Source organism: Lissotriton vulgaris, chromosome 7, assembly GCF_964263255.1.
Source record: "Lissotriton vulgaris chromosome 7, aLisVul1.2, whole genome shotgun sequence".
Lineage (NCBI taxonomy): Eukaryota > Metazoa > Chordata > Amphibia > Caudata > Salamandridae > Lissotriton > Lissotriton vulgaris.
In genome coordinates, this window is record NC_141695.1 from 489,833,185 (window position 1) to 489,848,597 (window position 15,413).

The following is a 15,413-nucleotide window of genomic DNA, read 5'->3' on the forward strand; positions in this document are numbered from 1 at the left end:
TTTTTGGTTCAGTGCGCTGAATAAATGAATATAAGGTTAACCATTACCGCCTGCTCTTGAAAATAAATGGGCTTCCAAGTTGTCCATTCTTTTAATAATTGCAAAGCATCCTTCAAAGAAATGGTTCACTTCATAGCAGTGCATTCTTGATATGACACTTCACCTGTTAGTTTTTGTGAAATTGTAATTTGTTATATTGCATTGGGCAGGAGTCTTGTATTATATATAATTATATGAGATGTTCACTATGACCTGCAACTATTTAACGTACAATCTATCCCCTTCGGTGATGCAGCAAAGACCTTCACCGGTCAGCAGCATAATATATTCTGACTATAACAATTACATGCTGCAAGTTCTTCAGACCTTGCTAGGTGAGACCTGCATAATTCCTTCTTTTCATCCACAAAGGAGAACTGAGATAGATAGATAGATAGACAGATAGACAGATAGACAGATAGACAGATAGACAGATAGACAGATAGACAGATAGACAGATAGACAGATAGATAGATAGATAGATAGATAGATAGATAGATAGATAGATAGATAGATAGATAGATAGATAGATAGATAGATAGATAGATAGATAGATAGATAGATAGACAGACAGACAGACAGACAGACAGACAGACAGACAGACAGACAGACAGACAGACAGACAGACAGACAGATAGATAGACAGATATGTCATCTAATGTTATACCTTCAGCACCATAAGAAGTATAGAGGAAGGACAAAAGCTTCACTGATGCTTTCTGGTACAGTTGAATGACAGAGTCGTTCAGAGGGTCCTTGTTCTTCTCAAGCCAGCCAGTGATGTTGTAGTCCACTGTGCCAGCATAGTGCACAAGTGCAAAGTGGGCTTCCGCTTTGCCTTTCACAGGCTTGGGCTTCTGGAAGTTGTTGCACTTGCCCAGATGCTGGTCATAGAGCTTGTTTTTGAAAGAAGTGTCTGATGCCTTGGGAAACATGCACTCCTCTTCCAGGATGGAGAAGATGCCCATGGGCTGAAGGATGAGAAAATATAAATGTAGTGGTTAGGCATCAGATATACTTGAATAAATAGCATGACAAAATGGCTTAGTAAAGTGAACTTCCTGTAATTTGTAAGAGGGAGTGTGGAGTTGTAGGGCAACAGTAATCTTTATTACCATGTATAATGAATTAACAGTATAATGTCAGTGCCCATATGGGAAGCTACGGCCACTGATGTATAATGAACAGATATAAGTGCTAAACAGGACTGAATTAGGCAACATTGGCGTGTGCTGGATAGTATGCTTGACAGGTAGTTTGTGTCATTGTATCAATAGACAATTGTACAACTTTGCTTTTCTTTCTGTGGTATATTTTATTAATGAAAGGTTTAGTCATTTAGATTTTTTTATTTCTAGATTTTGGGATAGATGTAACAGTCACAGTACTGATCATTTTTTCTTTGTTTAATGGTCATGTTGTTACACAATGGAGTTAACAAGCTTAATAGCATCAACTATGCAAAGGGCGGCAGCGTCTCTTATTAACATTAAAGGATCCATCGCATTAGATGTCTAGCAAAGAACACAATAGAGCTCTAGTAGAGTAACAACATCACTTTACCTTCTCAATAAGCTCAATGCAGGCAGCCAAGTCCATCCCAAAGTCAATGAACTCCCACTCAATCCCCTCTTTCTTGTACTCTTCCTGTTCCAGGACGAACATGTGGTGGTTGAAGAATTGTTGCAATTTTTCATTGGTGAAGTTGATGCACAGCTGTTCCAGTGTGTTGAACTGAACAACGAAGAGGCAACATGTGTTTGTGAGTAGAAGTATAAGAAAAGTACTCATCTTCAAATTCCTTAGGTTACAGATCTGTCTCACAATATTTCTATTCCACTTACATCAAATATCTCGAACCCAGCAATGTCCAAGACGCCAATGAAGTGCTGTCTTGATTGTTTGGTGTCCAGCTGCTGGTTGATGCGAACAACCATCCACAAGAACATCTTCTCATAGACTGACTTAGCCAACGCGCCAACATTGTTGTAAACCTTAGTAGAAATATTATTTTAATGAGTATGCACATTTTTTCATTGCTAGCGCTCAACAGACAAGCACTGACAAAACTACGGTACCTGTGCAACAGTTTGGCCTTTGGTCACATACTCATTCCCGACCTTCACCCTTGGGTAGCAGAGAGCCTTAAGCAGATCTGCTGAATTTAGACCCATCAGGTAAGCAATCTTGTCAGCGACTGCAATCATAAAAATACACTTATTGAGGATATTTGGAACAGTCAAAATAATTGCACATACCCGAGAATTATCACAAATTATCTGTAATATTCAAAAACACACGTAAACATGCTACCAGCCCTAAATAATGCTAACCACAAACCAAACCTGGAACTGTGAGAGAGATTCTTTTACATATGGTGTATGAGTGTCCTGCAATGTACCTCTTTTACATACACTTTTCCGGCAAAATAAGGAGGGCATAACAGACTTGCTTCTGGTATTCACAGTCATAACTTTATGAGTTTAATCCAAGCTTGGGCTACCACTTTTCTTCTGGCAATGGAAAGCCAAGAGGAAAAGTTGTATGACATAATTAATCCTTTTAACTTTTTGATGAAAATAGGGATTTAGCTATGAAAGGTTTTGCATATTTTTTATCACAACAGTCCTATTCCATACCATTCATAAAATCCATATTTCTTCTGAAAAGCCAGCCTTAGCATGTATCTTTCTTTTGTGTGTTTAAAAGCAAGGACTCTAGCTGAACATGTGTGTATTCACTCTATTTTTCTGTTATCTATTTTCCTGTCAATTCCGCTATGAGTAGTTACCATTGAGCAGAAGACAGCAAAGAATGTGATTGAAAATATTGATTGCATAGGTGTGGTGCTCTATTTTAATGCCAGCTTTTGATTTGGCAAAATTAACATTTCTGTACCGAGAGTTCCTATAACACATGTGTAAATCCAATACCAAGTTAACTGAAAACGACAGAACAGTGTAACATTTACCTTCAGTACCGTCTGGCTCCGCCTGCTCCTCTCTTTGCTTCTGCTTGAACTTCATGTTGCCATGGTGCATGACTGCACCAGTCAGTTTGTAGATTCCCACTTTCTCATCTGTGTTGAAGCCCAGGATGTCAATGGCACTCTGTACATAAAACACAGTTCCATTAAAGACATGCTGGGAGGGTCAGGATGCAGTGCACAACTTAGAAAGAGAACACTTGCTGTTTAATAATAAGCATCTCTCAGTGATGGATGTTAAATTTAATACTTTACTATAGATTGTTTCTTTCAATAATGTGGGTCTACAGTGCACATGTACTGTTTATTACCCAACATTATGTGATTGTCTTATATGAATGAGATCGTCCACTTTGAACTGTGTGTTTGTTTGCAGTGTTATTGAAGAATAAGCATGTTTACATGCCAGACTAAAGAACTACACAGAAACTCAAAAGGCCACAGACGAAGATTAGACCCAGCAGTGTTAATGCTGCATAAGCAAGTGTGAATCTGGCAAGGTTTGTTAAAGGGTTTCTGAGAAACGGGCCTGGCGAGACTCGCCTGGTGTGAAATTTCAACATTTCCTCTTACAGTGTTTTGCATCATTGGGACTTTGAAACCTCATCACAGGTTGGCCTCCTTTTTTAGAATGTTTTTCCCAAGCAAAGCAGGATTAATTAGTTAGGTCAGCATTTAGACAACCATAGAATGGGGAATTCCAGTCGAGTTTTCAGAAAGGCCTAAAAACTTACAACAACTCTACTGTCACTTGTTATATGTACATTGATACTCCTGATTTAATTTTACTATCCTCTGGAACTTAGAGGTGAAGCAGGGGCTCATAAACATTTTAGAAAAGGTATGTCAATGTTAACACTTACATCAGTAGCCATTAATTCCTCCTGGTCATCGATACTGGCTACAGTAATTTCACCTTGGCTCACATATCCAAAGTCATACGGATTGGTTGTAATCAGTAGCATATCTACAAGAGATGTGGTGATGTTTAGTATTAATCAAAGTGGATAATGAAGAGTGTTTTTAATTTTAGATTTCATGGATGGAGCCATGCAGACTCATACTTACCAATAAGCTCTGGTTTCTTGTTACACATGACCTGGTAAAAGATGTGGTAGCTTCTTTCTGCTGATAGCTGGAATGTGACTCTGGATTTTTCCAGAAGATCTGCCAAATTTAAAAAAATATTAAAGGCATTATTGTTTTCATCCTTCTCATTGATCTGTAAATTTGCCACTCTACTACCTTGTTATAACTTACAGGTTTCAATATCAGCTGAGGCCAGTTTTCCTGTAGCCCCAAAGTGAATCCTGATGAATTTACCCTATGAAATAATGATAAATACATGTCGCATTGAAACGTCCACTATGGTACAGTGATATCAAGTGCTTTTTCATCTTCTTTGGAACTACACATAATAATATATTTTTTTCAAAGCAAGGTATTAAAAAATGACTCGTGTGATGACAGGTAATGCACAACAAGAAAAATAGAAAATATAGACCCCTGTCGCTAGCCTTCACAAAAGGCACAGCAACAGAACCTGGCCAAAATGAAATATAAACATGTCAGCTCACGCTTGTGCTGACAGCAAGTGGAGCCGATATCATGCAAATGCTCTGCATACTTGATTCATAATGTGTGGTGCTTCTGCTTACAGGGTTTTCCCCTTATTAGAATACAAAACTGCTAAAAAAACATGCTGTTTTGCCTGTGCTCTAGTAACCAAGGTCCCCACTACAAAAGATCATTGATTATTCCCAGATACACACTTGTATATGAAGCATTGTGTGTTGTTTGAAGATGTATGCCTGCTATGCTCAGCGTAGGGTAAAATTCCTGGTAGTTTTTGATCAATGTTGGGAGGTTTCCCCTAAATCTCTCAAGCTATTTCAAGGTGGGCAATTGATGGATAAGGGAGCATGAGGTAGATAATTGGGTCCTCCACTTTGAAGTGGGGATTCTGATGTAAATGCTGTCTTTTCACTATGTCCCTTTCTATGTCCTCTTCTCACCTTATCCAGTGCTTCAACATACACTGTGATGTGGAAATGTGTGTGATTCGGGGGCTGTAGTGAACTGCAGGCAAGACTTATGGTCTAAAGGCAGGGAGATGTAAGCCTAACTCTTCCCACACAGTTTTGCGTAATTCTTCATATAGGTGTGAACAGTAGTTCCCATCTAGGTCATAATATTAAATAAAGATATGGGTCTTTTGATGATTTCAATTGTGTAAAACACAGTCTTGCAATAATTTGATATCTGCTCTTCCGAATTACATTTAACAGATTGACCTAAAGAATACACATAACAGTAGACAATGAAATATCAATTGTATGTGACACCTGATTAAGAGGATGGGGTACACATTTAACTCCTGATATATATATATATATATATATGCGCACACATATCTATATGCATATGTTTGTATGCGCCTCGCCAGATAATGGTATTGTGAAACAGGATTTTATCAAACTTTTTACTGCTCTTTCTCATTTTAGACAAATCTTTCATTAAATATGAGTGAAACTTAAAAACAGTAGGAATAACAGTAAGAGTCAAGGTGGATCCTAGAAATATAGACATGGGATAGATGGAGCGAAAAGGAGAAAAAGAGAGTGTACAGGTAAAATAAAGGCAAGAGAAAGTAGATGGGGCAAGGAAGAGAGAGGATAAAGTAAAAAAGGATTATATGTATAGACAGGGAAAGAGAGCTCAAGAGCAATCGGGAGGAGAAGAGAAAGTGAACAAGATAAATAATTTAAGTATGAGAAAGAGGTGAGTGGCCTGTTTCTTTAACTAAAAGATGTGATGAACGTCCATAGGCCTAAATATATACACTGACTCAAAGAATTGAGGGGCTTTCCACAGCTAAATCACTTTGTGAGGGTCTTTCCTATGTATAATTTATTCTCTAACTCAGAGTCTGAGGGTTCCATCCCTCTGAATAATTTTCTCAGAGAAGAGTTAACTAAAGCATTTGCTAATGTTACTTGAAAATGACTGAAATAATCTATGGAGAGAAGATAGCTCAGTCATAAACTTACAAAACGTGATGAGTTGTCATTTCTCACAGTCTTAGCATTACCGAAGGCTTCCAGCAGCGGGTTAGCTGAGATGATTTGATCTTCTAGGGTGCCCTACAAGAAAAACATTTTCGAATTGTGAATTGCCATTTTGAATATTCCACTGTGTAATAATGTCTATATTTTTTCTTGAAGACCAGTGTAGAAAGTAATTTGCAATAAAGTAAAATATGATCCTAGATCCTCATCTTCTAAAAATGTTAACAATGATCAAAGGGCTGTCATATTGGTCCATAGAAGGTTAAGGAGTGCAAACTCAACATCCTTTGTAGATCATGGATTTCTAAAAATGACTCTGCTGAGTCTTGTAGTATATGATCTTACTCTCTTCTATACCTGTGTCTGACTCACTCAATATGGACTCTCCCTGCAACATGTGAGTTCCACAGTAACGAGTGCTGACACATGAAGAGAACATGGACTAAGTCAAGTTTATAATGTCCGTTTTGATTACCTGGTGGGTATTACAGTATTATACTGTGTTAAGAACATCAGAATGGGAGATAAAGCAGTATCATTGTATGTTTCTGCTGTATATTTCGCTGGGAAACTTGGGATCATATAGATTCCTCCACCTAAATTCTATAGATCATGTGAGTAATAATTACCACACTACCTGGAATCCAGATTCTGGACAAAACTATCTTTTGTACAAAAATCAGGATTACCTTGGGACTCAGAAGGAGGACTAAAACTTGGGTTGAGCCAAGTAAGCAGAAGGACAAATAACAGTGACAATATGAGTATGAATAAATACATCTATTCTAAATATATTAATCATTAAAAACATTGTTGAGGGATATATTTATTAAAATAGAATACGTAATTCCTAGGGGTATCTGCTGAGACTGGGCTTAACTAGATTACTATGAAGGCTCATGACTTTTCTACCAACCTCTTCACTTATCTGTAGTCAGCAAAGGAGACATTGGTAGAGGTGTCTACCTTCCATATCTCTTATGTATGGTGAGTTTTCACAGAGCTCTCTATGACCAGCTGAAACCTAACCTCTGGCTTACAGTTCTTCCCGCCCTTGTTCACTTAGCATGCTCAAGCCAATTTTAACTATAATGTGCCAACATAAAGGCTTTAAACTCTGAAAAGAGACTAATTGAGCACAAATTGGTCCCGAGAGGAAACAGAAATGTGAGCGTAAAGTTTCACGCATAACTTGCTGTTGCAGAAGGCCCAGCTGCAACAGCTCTGATGTAGTTAAGTGTTCCCCATATGGTGATTCCCTCAAACATATTGAACATTTCCAAAGTAGCCACACCAGAGGCAGGACAAAGAATGGGGAAATATTGCTGCCCACACTTTCTTCTGAAGGAGCAAGATGTATTTATCTACCTCACTTGAATGTTGTAATGATGCAATATTTTATCATCAGTTATTAGCAGAATGACACAACTATTCTAGTTCAATGTCCTCATGAAAGGACATTTAGCAAGGTTCCTCTGCTTTACCTGAATCTTTCCAGGTTGTGGCTCCTGTTTCTTCTTGTCAGAAGAGGCTGCAATTGATGCAAAGTACTGGATGACACGTTTCGTGTTCACAGTCTTTCCTGCACCAGATTCTCCGCTGTGGAATACAAAGAAGGCTATGAAAAAAACATGCAATTCAATAATGCAGCCTATTTAGTTATATTAATGAAAGCACACTTACGTGATAAGGATTGACTGGTTTTCTCGGTCTATGGTTGGAAACAATTAGGAATAGTCAATTAAAATGCAGAACAAGTCAAATATTTGTAACAGAAAATATTTCTTCTAAAGAAGAATTCATAGAAAAGTTATTTTTTGGCAGACAAATAGAGATAGCAGACATCTGACTCTATTCAGGTATTTACCCTACATTACCTATGCTTGATACTCTTGTATGCCTGTATGCATTAGTTGCTGCATGAAATTCCTGGAAGTGTCTGTCTCTAAACAAAGATTCAGCCTATGGTCTGGGAGATTACTTACCAGTTAACATGGACTGATAGGCATTGTCAGAGATGGAGAAGATATGTGGCGGGGCCTCTTGACGCTTCTTGCCTCTGTAGCCACTCACCACTTCTGGGTTGTACACTGGCAGCCACTTGTAGGGGTTGACAGTTACACAGAATAGACCTGAATAGGTCTGAGGGAAAACAGAGAAGAATGCATTGGTGTATATTGGTTGGGGCAAGGTAGTGAGTGACACATAAAGAAGAATTTGACAGTGCAGGTTCACAAAATATGGCAAAACCATTTTGGAAGCATGTTTGAGGAGAAATTAGTATTTGTGTTTGTGTATGATTGTGTGTAAACATAAATAAGTCTGTTTGCGGTAAGAATGATGTCCCTAAATCAGGTAGCCTTGTAGAGACTCTGAAACATGCCCACGAAATGAAAAGAAATAATTGCATGAAACCTGTTTGTTCTGCGCTGTGATCTCTACTGTGAGCCATGAATGCAGAAATTAAAAGGATCACTAATGACCTGACATCAGTGAGGGGCTGGCAGTTAGAAAAACATTTACTGAGGTAATGAGTAGGGGCAGATGGCGGTAGAAAAAGTGCAGAGCATCGCCTAAGGAATTGGTGTAAGTGTCTTAAAACTTTAAGTGCTGTTAGACGGTTGTAAAGGAGATGGGTTGACCACTTCCAACAATGAACAGGTCATGGGATCCAATCTAAGTCACTGGCTATCTGTAGATGGACCAGTGACAGACAATGCAAATTGAAGAGTAAACTTAGATCAAATGTCTGGAGCTGAATAGCTTGTTTCACACTACAAAGTATCATTAGACTTACGTAGATCATCCATGCTGCATAGCGCTCTTTGAGGTTATACAATACGGTGGCTTCATTCAGGTGAGTCATCATAGCCATGTCCTCAATTTTATCATACTTAGGGGGATTCATCGGGAAGACTTGATCATCCTTCACTGTGAGTGTCTGTGAGTAAGAAGAAACAGTCAAAGGTTTGCCAGACTGTGTGCGGAGAATCATACCTTTAGTGAGTCAGTAATTTTGTCCGGTGTTACTTACTAGACCACTTTGTGTCTTTACAGTGACTTTGCCACTTTCTTTACTTTGGATGACACCCTTCAGGTACATCTCCTTTGGCTCACTCACAAAATATGATGTTTTTGCATCAAAAGGACGATTCTGGTCCTCAATTCTTTCCTTCTCAGTCTTCCTGAGAAACTGGGCAGCCACCCCAAAGATGGCCATCTCAGCATCTGAACTCATGGTTGCAGAGTTCCTGTCAAAGTGAAATGGTTTTCAATAAAAAATCATTATGCATTTAACTATTTATCCTTGTGACTTAGAATATGCATATCTGAATTTATATCCATCTGTCTCTCTATCTTTCATTTTGTACATCAGCCTATCTACACGCCAATCTAGCTATACATCATTCTACCTACTTTTATAGCTTTCTATGTCAGAAAAGTGTAGATATGCACCCTATCATATTTTCTAAAAGAAAATCCATAATAAGGAAGTGACCACAAACCACACAACAGCTCTTCCTTTTAGTGGCCAACCTGCTATATGAGACATTTGTTTAACATCTGTTGAGATTTAATCATCACGTGTTATATATAAATTAGCATGCCCATCTATGCCCACCAATATGACACTGGGTAGTTATAGTGTAACACTTTCATTTACCTGTAAGGTAGCATATTGGTACAACAGAAAACAGAGAAAGAAAGAAATATGTAAACATAAAGCACACGTTTTCCTCTGTCTATCTAAATAAATATATGTATGTATATATATATATACACACACACACACACACACACACACACACACACACACATATATATATATATATATATATACATATATATATATATATATATATATATATATATATATATATATATTAATATATTTTGTTGATTATAAGAAAAAGATGTATTATATTTTAGTTAGAAGTAGGTAAGTAAATAGCTGAGCCCCACCAGGAGCAGCATCCTTGTCGCTCAGCCAATATCTTCAACTGACCCTCAATCCCACTCAAAACATTCCCAACATTCTACATGACCTCACAAACTGTCTCAGCAGCAGGGACTCGGAAAGCTGGGGAGGAGACATTAAGTTACAACAGTACCATACATTGTTTATGTTATTTTATTAGCTAACGTTAGATCTATCAATCAGACGTTAATGGATAAGACCAGAGCTCATTAATCATATAAAAATATCCAGATATTTCCCAGGTCCAGATCAAATGGACGAATCCCTGTTGGTATTAAAGGAGTGAGGTGAAATTAGGAATGGAGGTTCGAGGTTTAATAAAATGCCTAAGAGTGGGCTGTTTTAAGATTATATTGCTCAGTGGGTGTCTTCTTCTCAGGCGCCGAGAGATCCCCCTGGGGATGATTCGTCACGCCATACAAATGAGTAAATAAATACAGGTGTGACAATGCAAGTTTTTACACATGTGAGGTCTAGTGTTCTGCAAGTACTCTTTCCATGATTAACCCCCAACATTAGAACACTTTGTAGACAGAGTGCAGGAGGGAGAACGGTAAGCTGGGGCCACCAAATATAGCTGCACACGTAGGAATCAATGCTTGGATTTTTAGCATATTGAAAATAGCTCTGAGCACTTTTGAATTCATTTTACTGATTGGCAGCTCCCATGTGGTATTCTAGGCTGTCTGACACTTCTGTCGTCTTGCAGTCGGAGTCGGAATCACATAATTTAGGTTTGGTGTGCAAGTAATTCCCCAGTTGGTTCCAAATGTTTAAACATCTGTTAATGTTCAGTGATGGACCATCCCCTGCATAGCTATGCTCTGTTTCGCACTCTCAGACTAGCGCTTCCGGTATGTCTTTACTTTACTTCCTCATTCTGTATAGAAGACAGTATGAGGTACAGTTGCACAGGCAGTCTTGGGATGGCTGAGTCAACAATGCGAGTGCTTCTTGCACCAGATTAGGCAGTTAGGTGCATGTGTTTGCCTTCAAACACTTTTAGCCACCACCTTTCCATTTTACATGCCTATCAAAACCTTTACAATATTTAGCAAGAATACTATAATCAGGTTCCTCAGTGCAGCAAGAAAGGCAAGACAAGATCTGCATATAGGATGGAGGCTTTATGGAGTTCATGGTCTGTGACATGTGCAAAATGTAATTTGTACCATGGTCCTTAGAATTTACATTGTTTCTTTCTACAGTTCTGCGTCTTCAGATAGCATGCTGTCTTAAAGAGCCGTCTCAGTATTCCCAAAACCCATCATGAAAAACTCTCCTCTCTCTTTCTAATGAGTGCCCCTCCTTACGTTCCATCATCTGCATGTCACCTCTTTTTGAGATCAGCCTGCTTTAAGTCACATGTATAGAACAACAAACAATGTGTCTCGGCACTCTTAACCTCTTCGACGCTCATGACGAGCTGCGATCGTCATGAGCCATGGCGCTCCGGTGCTCATAATGAGCTCAGCTCGCCATGGCCCGTCAAACGCTCAGGTGCGGGGAGAATTCCCCCGCTGTGCTGAGTGTTCCACGGGAGCCAATGCACCTGTCACAAGCTCAGCTCGTCATGAGCACCGGAGCGCCGTAGCTCATGACGAGCTGAGCTCGTCATGAGCATGGGGGCACTGTGCGCGCCCCCCTCCCTCCCCGAACAGCGGGGGAATAACCCCTGCAGCGAAGGGGTTAATGTCCATAATTCAGTCTATGCTGGTAAGCAAAAATTGTCTAGACTCTGTCTTTGACACTGCCCACAATACATTAAAGATATCAATTAGTCATTTGTAGGGTAATTTATCAAAGCATTCCATTTGTTTTCTTTTTTTTTATCTAGTAATAAACTTCACATAATAATCACAAAGTCAGAAAAAACAAGTTCCATAGAGCATAGTAACAAATATATATTGTCTGCGTCAATAGTGGACGTAATCCCAATGTGTCCTCGATGGGTTTTTTTTAGGGAAGATGGCAGCGGACACGTGTTTCGTTACACCCTGTAACTTTTGAAAAAGTTCTCAATGTTTTTTTTTCTTCCCTCAAAAAAAAACCATGGTTGACACATTGGGATCCCGTCCATTATTGACGCAGACAGTATATATTTGTTATTATGCTCTATGGAACTTGTTTTTTTGGACATTTTGATTATTATGTGAAGTATTATTACTAGATAATATAAAAAAATTAAAAATGCATGCATGCCTTAATATTACTATATTTATGCCAATTGCCATCATTTCATTCCAGAATTTCAAAAATCACATCCTCTTTTACTTAAAAGTTATGCCTCAACCTAACATTATAAAATCCCTTCTATCCGTTAATCCCATCATCCAATTGCAAGACATCACATACTCTTCCCAACTTATAATCATACATAACTCCTGTTTATTTAAATGATTACAAAGAAACTGGAGTAAATCCATGGAATGGTTTTCTTGAGAACAAAATGTTAATCCTATTAACCACTAGATTAACGAATGACCTCCGATTCCGAAGGAAGATGCTGTCCAGTGTAAACCTCTTCAAAGCCTCATCAGGGGTAGTAAGTGCAATATAAATTCAACTACAATAAAACACAATATATAACCCTCCCTGCCCCCAAATAATGCCATAAAACTCACTGGACTGGATAGTAGTTCATACAGTCGGAATAACAATTGCCTTATGATGCTTAACACTTTCACATTCTCATGACACAAAACTGCCATGGGTTAGGTCTTACAGCCTGTGGTGTATCAGTTCACAGCAATAAACCACCCATCGCCAACTGAACAGGCATGAAATAACTGAAGAGATCTGCCAAACGCTGCTGGCCAACAGAGGACTTTAATTTAGTCCACCACTTCAGGTCCGGACAGGTTACATACTGTGACAACTTCTTGACATCTCACAATGACAATCAGAAATGGGATGATAGTAACAAAGTCTTTCATAGCAGAGCTCGCAAATATTTCTCCATCAAACCTATTCCTGCCCAGGACCATAAACTTTCAAAATAATCTCTCACGCTGAACAACCAATGAAATTACTAGTTAGGTTCCTAGTTCGGTGATCCAGCCATGCATGCAGGTGGGACTGCGCACTGAGGAACCCGTGCAACGCGAGAAGCATCTTCTAAGAGTTACTGTAACCGAATATGAGGACCTTGGGACTAGTAACAATGGTTAGTGGTGCATGAACCACAGGGAGTCAGATTGTTTTCAGGTCATTTCTGCTACTCTTTCGCCTGCTGCCAGAGATCAATACATTATCGATTAATCCTAGCACCTGTGCTTGGAGGTAGAGTGCTCGAATCACGCCCTACGGTTGTTAGTCATACCGCCACGATGTGTCGGTGAAATCCTAAACTGAATGCTGCTTCATTGTAATTGACTTTCTAAAAACTTTTTTTTAAAAAGTCAGAATTGTGTTTATTACGAGCACTTCTTTTCAACATTTTTATCCCCGAGGTACCTACATCACATTTCACAAATTATAAATATCCTTTTTTTTGTACCGTGGATGGAAGACTACCTTGTTAAGCCTTTAGAAAGCATTTCAAAGTTCACAGAAGTTTCAACCTATCAAACTGATTCTGGGTTTTTCTATTGTGTTCCTGTTTTCGAATCCCAAGCACACCTGTGTGCACTCCGATATTAAGGGTTTCTGCGATGAACACAAGACCCATAACTGGTGCATCGTCAAACAGCTGGCTAGCTGCCTTACTTTCATCTCCTGTATTATTTATTTGGCTGGTTCTGCCATAATTAACTATTATCATATACTCTTTCCTTTTTGTTGTCCTTGATAAACCAGTATACAACTTGTAATCCATTTCTCTTGCTTTTGCATTCTAATTCGACAGAGAGCGAGACAATTGCACTTGCCCATTATCAATATTCACCCCCATACAGACACCAAACCAGGCTGTGTTTTGAAAATACCACTTACCTATGCCGCCTCCCAGGTGTAAAAAAGAATAGAACAAAGAACCGGGCACCCCGAAGGCTGAAAGACAAGAGAGGTGTTTGTAGGCCCGGCTGCTCTGGTTAGCGTTCGGTGCGCGCGCGCCACGCCGTTAAGAAACCCCGCGTTGTGCGCAATAAAAGGGAAACAAACAGAGCATCCTGGCATCCATCGCTGAGCGCGCCTCCGGGGTCGCTTACAGCACCAGGGTGTATGTTTACTTTGGACAAGCTCTCCACATAACGCATAGCGAAACAAATAATTTCCGTATGCATAGATGACATCGGTTAAAAGCGGAATAGGTGTAGGGTCGGGCCAGGCTTTCTATGGAACAGCAATTGTAGGGGACGCATCTCTCGTACGTCTGAACGCCATGTCCTCACTTACCTCTGGTCGGTGAGCCAGTGACGGATTAAGGACAACGGTGGACCTGGGACGCTTTTATAGTCAGGGATACGCCAACACAGCGTGGTCAGCGGCCATATTAGGGTAATCATTTAATACGAATCTGAATGTCAAATTCTATTGGCTATAATTTCTCTTCATCCAGCCTTGGCGAGAAATAATTGGCTGACGCATGCATGTTATGTGCTGGGGGGATTCCTTTGGTTCCTATTCTCCACGAAGTGACAACTTACACCGGGCTCTTCCACAGTGCTCCTAGACAAGAACACAACTTTAGTTTATGAGAAAGGGATGCAGCCAGCTACACATAATGCACAAGAGTCTAGGAAATACATTAGAATTATGTTCAAACCGAATTCTATTTTAACATAGCAGTTATTCTTACAGATATTATTTTTATACACTCTTTGATATTGTGCAAACAAGTTGATGATGTAACATAATCTAGCACCTAACCTCAAGTGGGTTCAGGCCATACACAACGTGAAGAAAAAATACCTCCTCCACATGATACCTTAGCAAAAGGCCAAAGCCTTATGAAGTCAGGGTTATATGGGGCTGCTTTATGAAATATAAGAGCCTGGTTCACATGAGGAGGGTGGATACTTGTATCTGCTTCGGTATTTTGCTTGCTAGTTTTATCAACCCATGAGGAGAATAGTTTCTTTCGAATGCAGCTTTGCTTGAAATTGCATTCATATAGGAGGAAAAATCACCACAAAGCGAATCTGCCAACATTGAGCCTGATTCAGAAAGGTAAAGTTAGGCCAAAAGTCTAACTCATGCCAAAAGTCTATCTTTACTACTTTTCGGTTTTCACAAAGATAAGTTACTACTAGTAACTTTACTACTAGTAAAATTGCTACTAGTAAATATTCATATTCAATCCCACAAAAAAATATTCCCCCATGTGAGCAAGGCTTTTGCCGAAAAAGGCCTGTGCTGATTTATGGAGTAAATCAATTTGCTTTGGATCACTTGTATTTAA

At 39.2% G+C, this 15,413-nt stretch overlaps 1 protein-coding gene across 1 annotated transcript in view; it reads right to left on the minus strand.

Moving 5' to 3' along the window:
- Positions 1-14,490, minus strand: part of LOC147701931 (myosin-4) — a 36,710-nt gene extending 22,220 nt beyond the window's left edge. Inside the window, exons 1-16 of the mRNA XM_086930557.1 lie at positions 14,408-14,490; positions 14,006-14,062; positions 9,128-9,344; positions 8,891-9,034; positions 8,079-8,235; positions 7,777-7,804; positions 7,578-7,692; positions 6,076-6,168; positions 4,286-4,349; positions 4,094-4,192; positions 3,889-3,992; positions 3,011-3,149; positions 2,118-2,236; positions 1,884-2,033; positions 1,603-1,773; positions 707-1,010 (exon numbers count right to left, since the gene is read on the minus strand). Of these exons, the coding sequence (XP_086786683.1) occupies positions 707-1,010; positions 1,603-1,773; positions 1,884-2,033; positions 2,118-2,236; positions 3,011-3,149; positions 3,889-3,992; positions 4,094-4,192; positions 4,286-4,349; positions 6,076-6,168; positions 7,578-7,692; positions 7,777-7,804; positions 8,079-8,235; positions 8,891-9,034; positions 9,128-9,331 (1,891 nt within the window). The 5' untranslated portion in view covers positions 9,332-9,344; positions 14,006-14,062; positions 14,408-14,490. The remainder of the gene's footprint in view (positions 1-706; positions 1,011-1,602; positions 1,774-1,883; positions 2,034-2,117; positions 2,237-3,010; positions 3,150-3,888; positions 3,993-4,093; positions 4,193-4,285; positions 4,350-6,075; positions 6,169-7,577; positions 7,693-7,776; positions 7,805-8,078; positions 8,236-8,890; positions 9,035-9,127; positions 9,345-14,005; positions 14,063-14,407) is intronic.
- Positions 14,491-15,413: the final 923 nt, after the last annotated feature.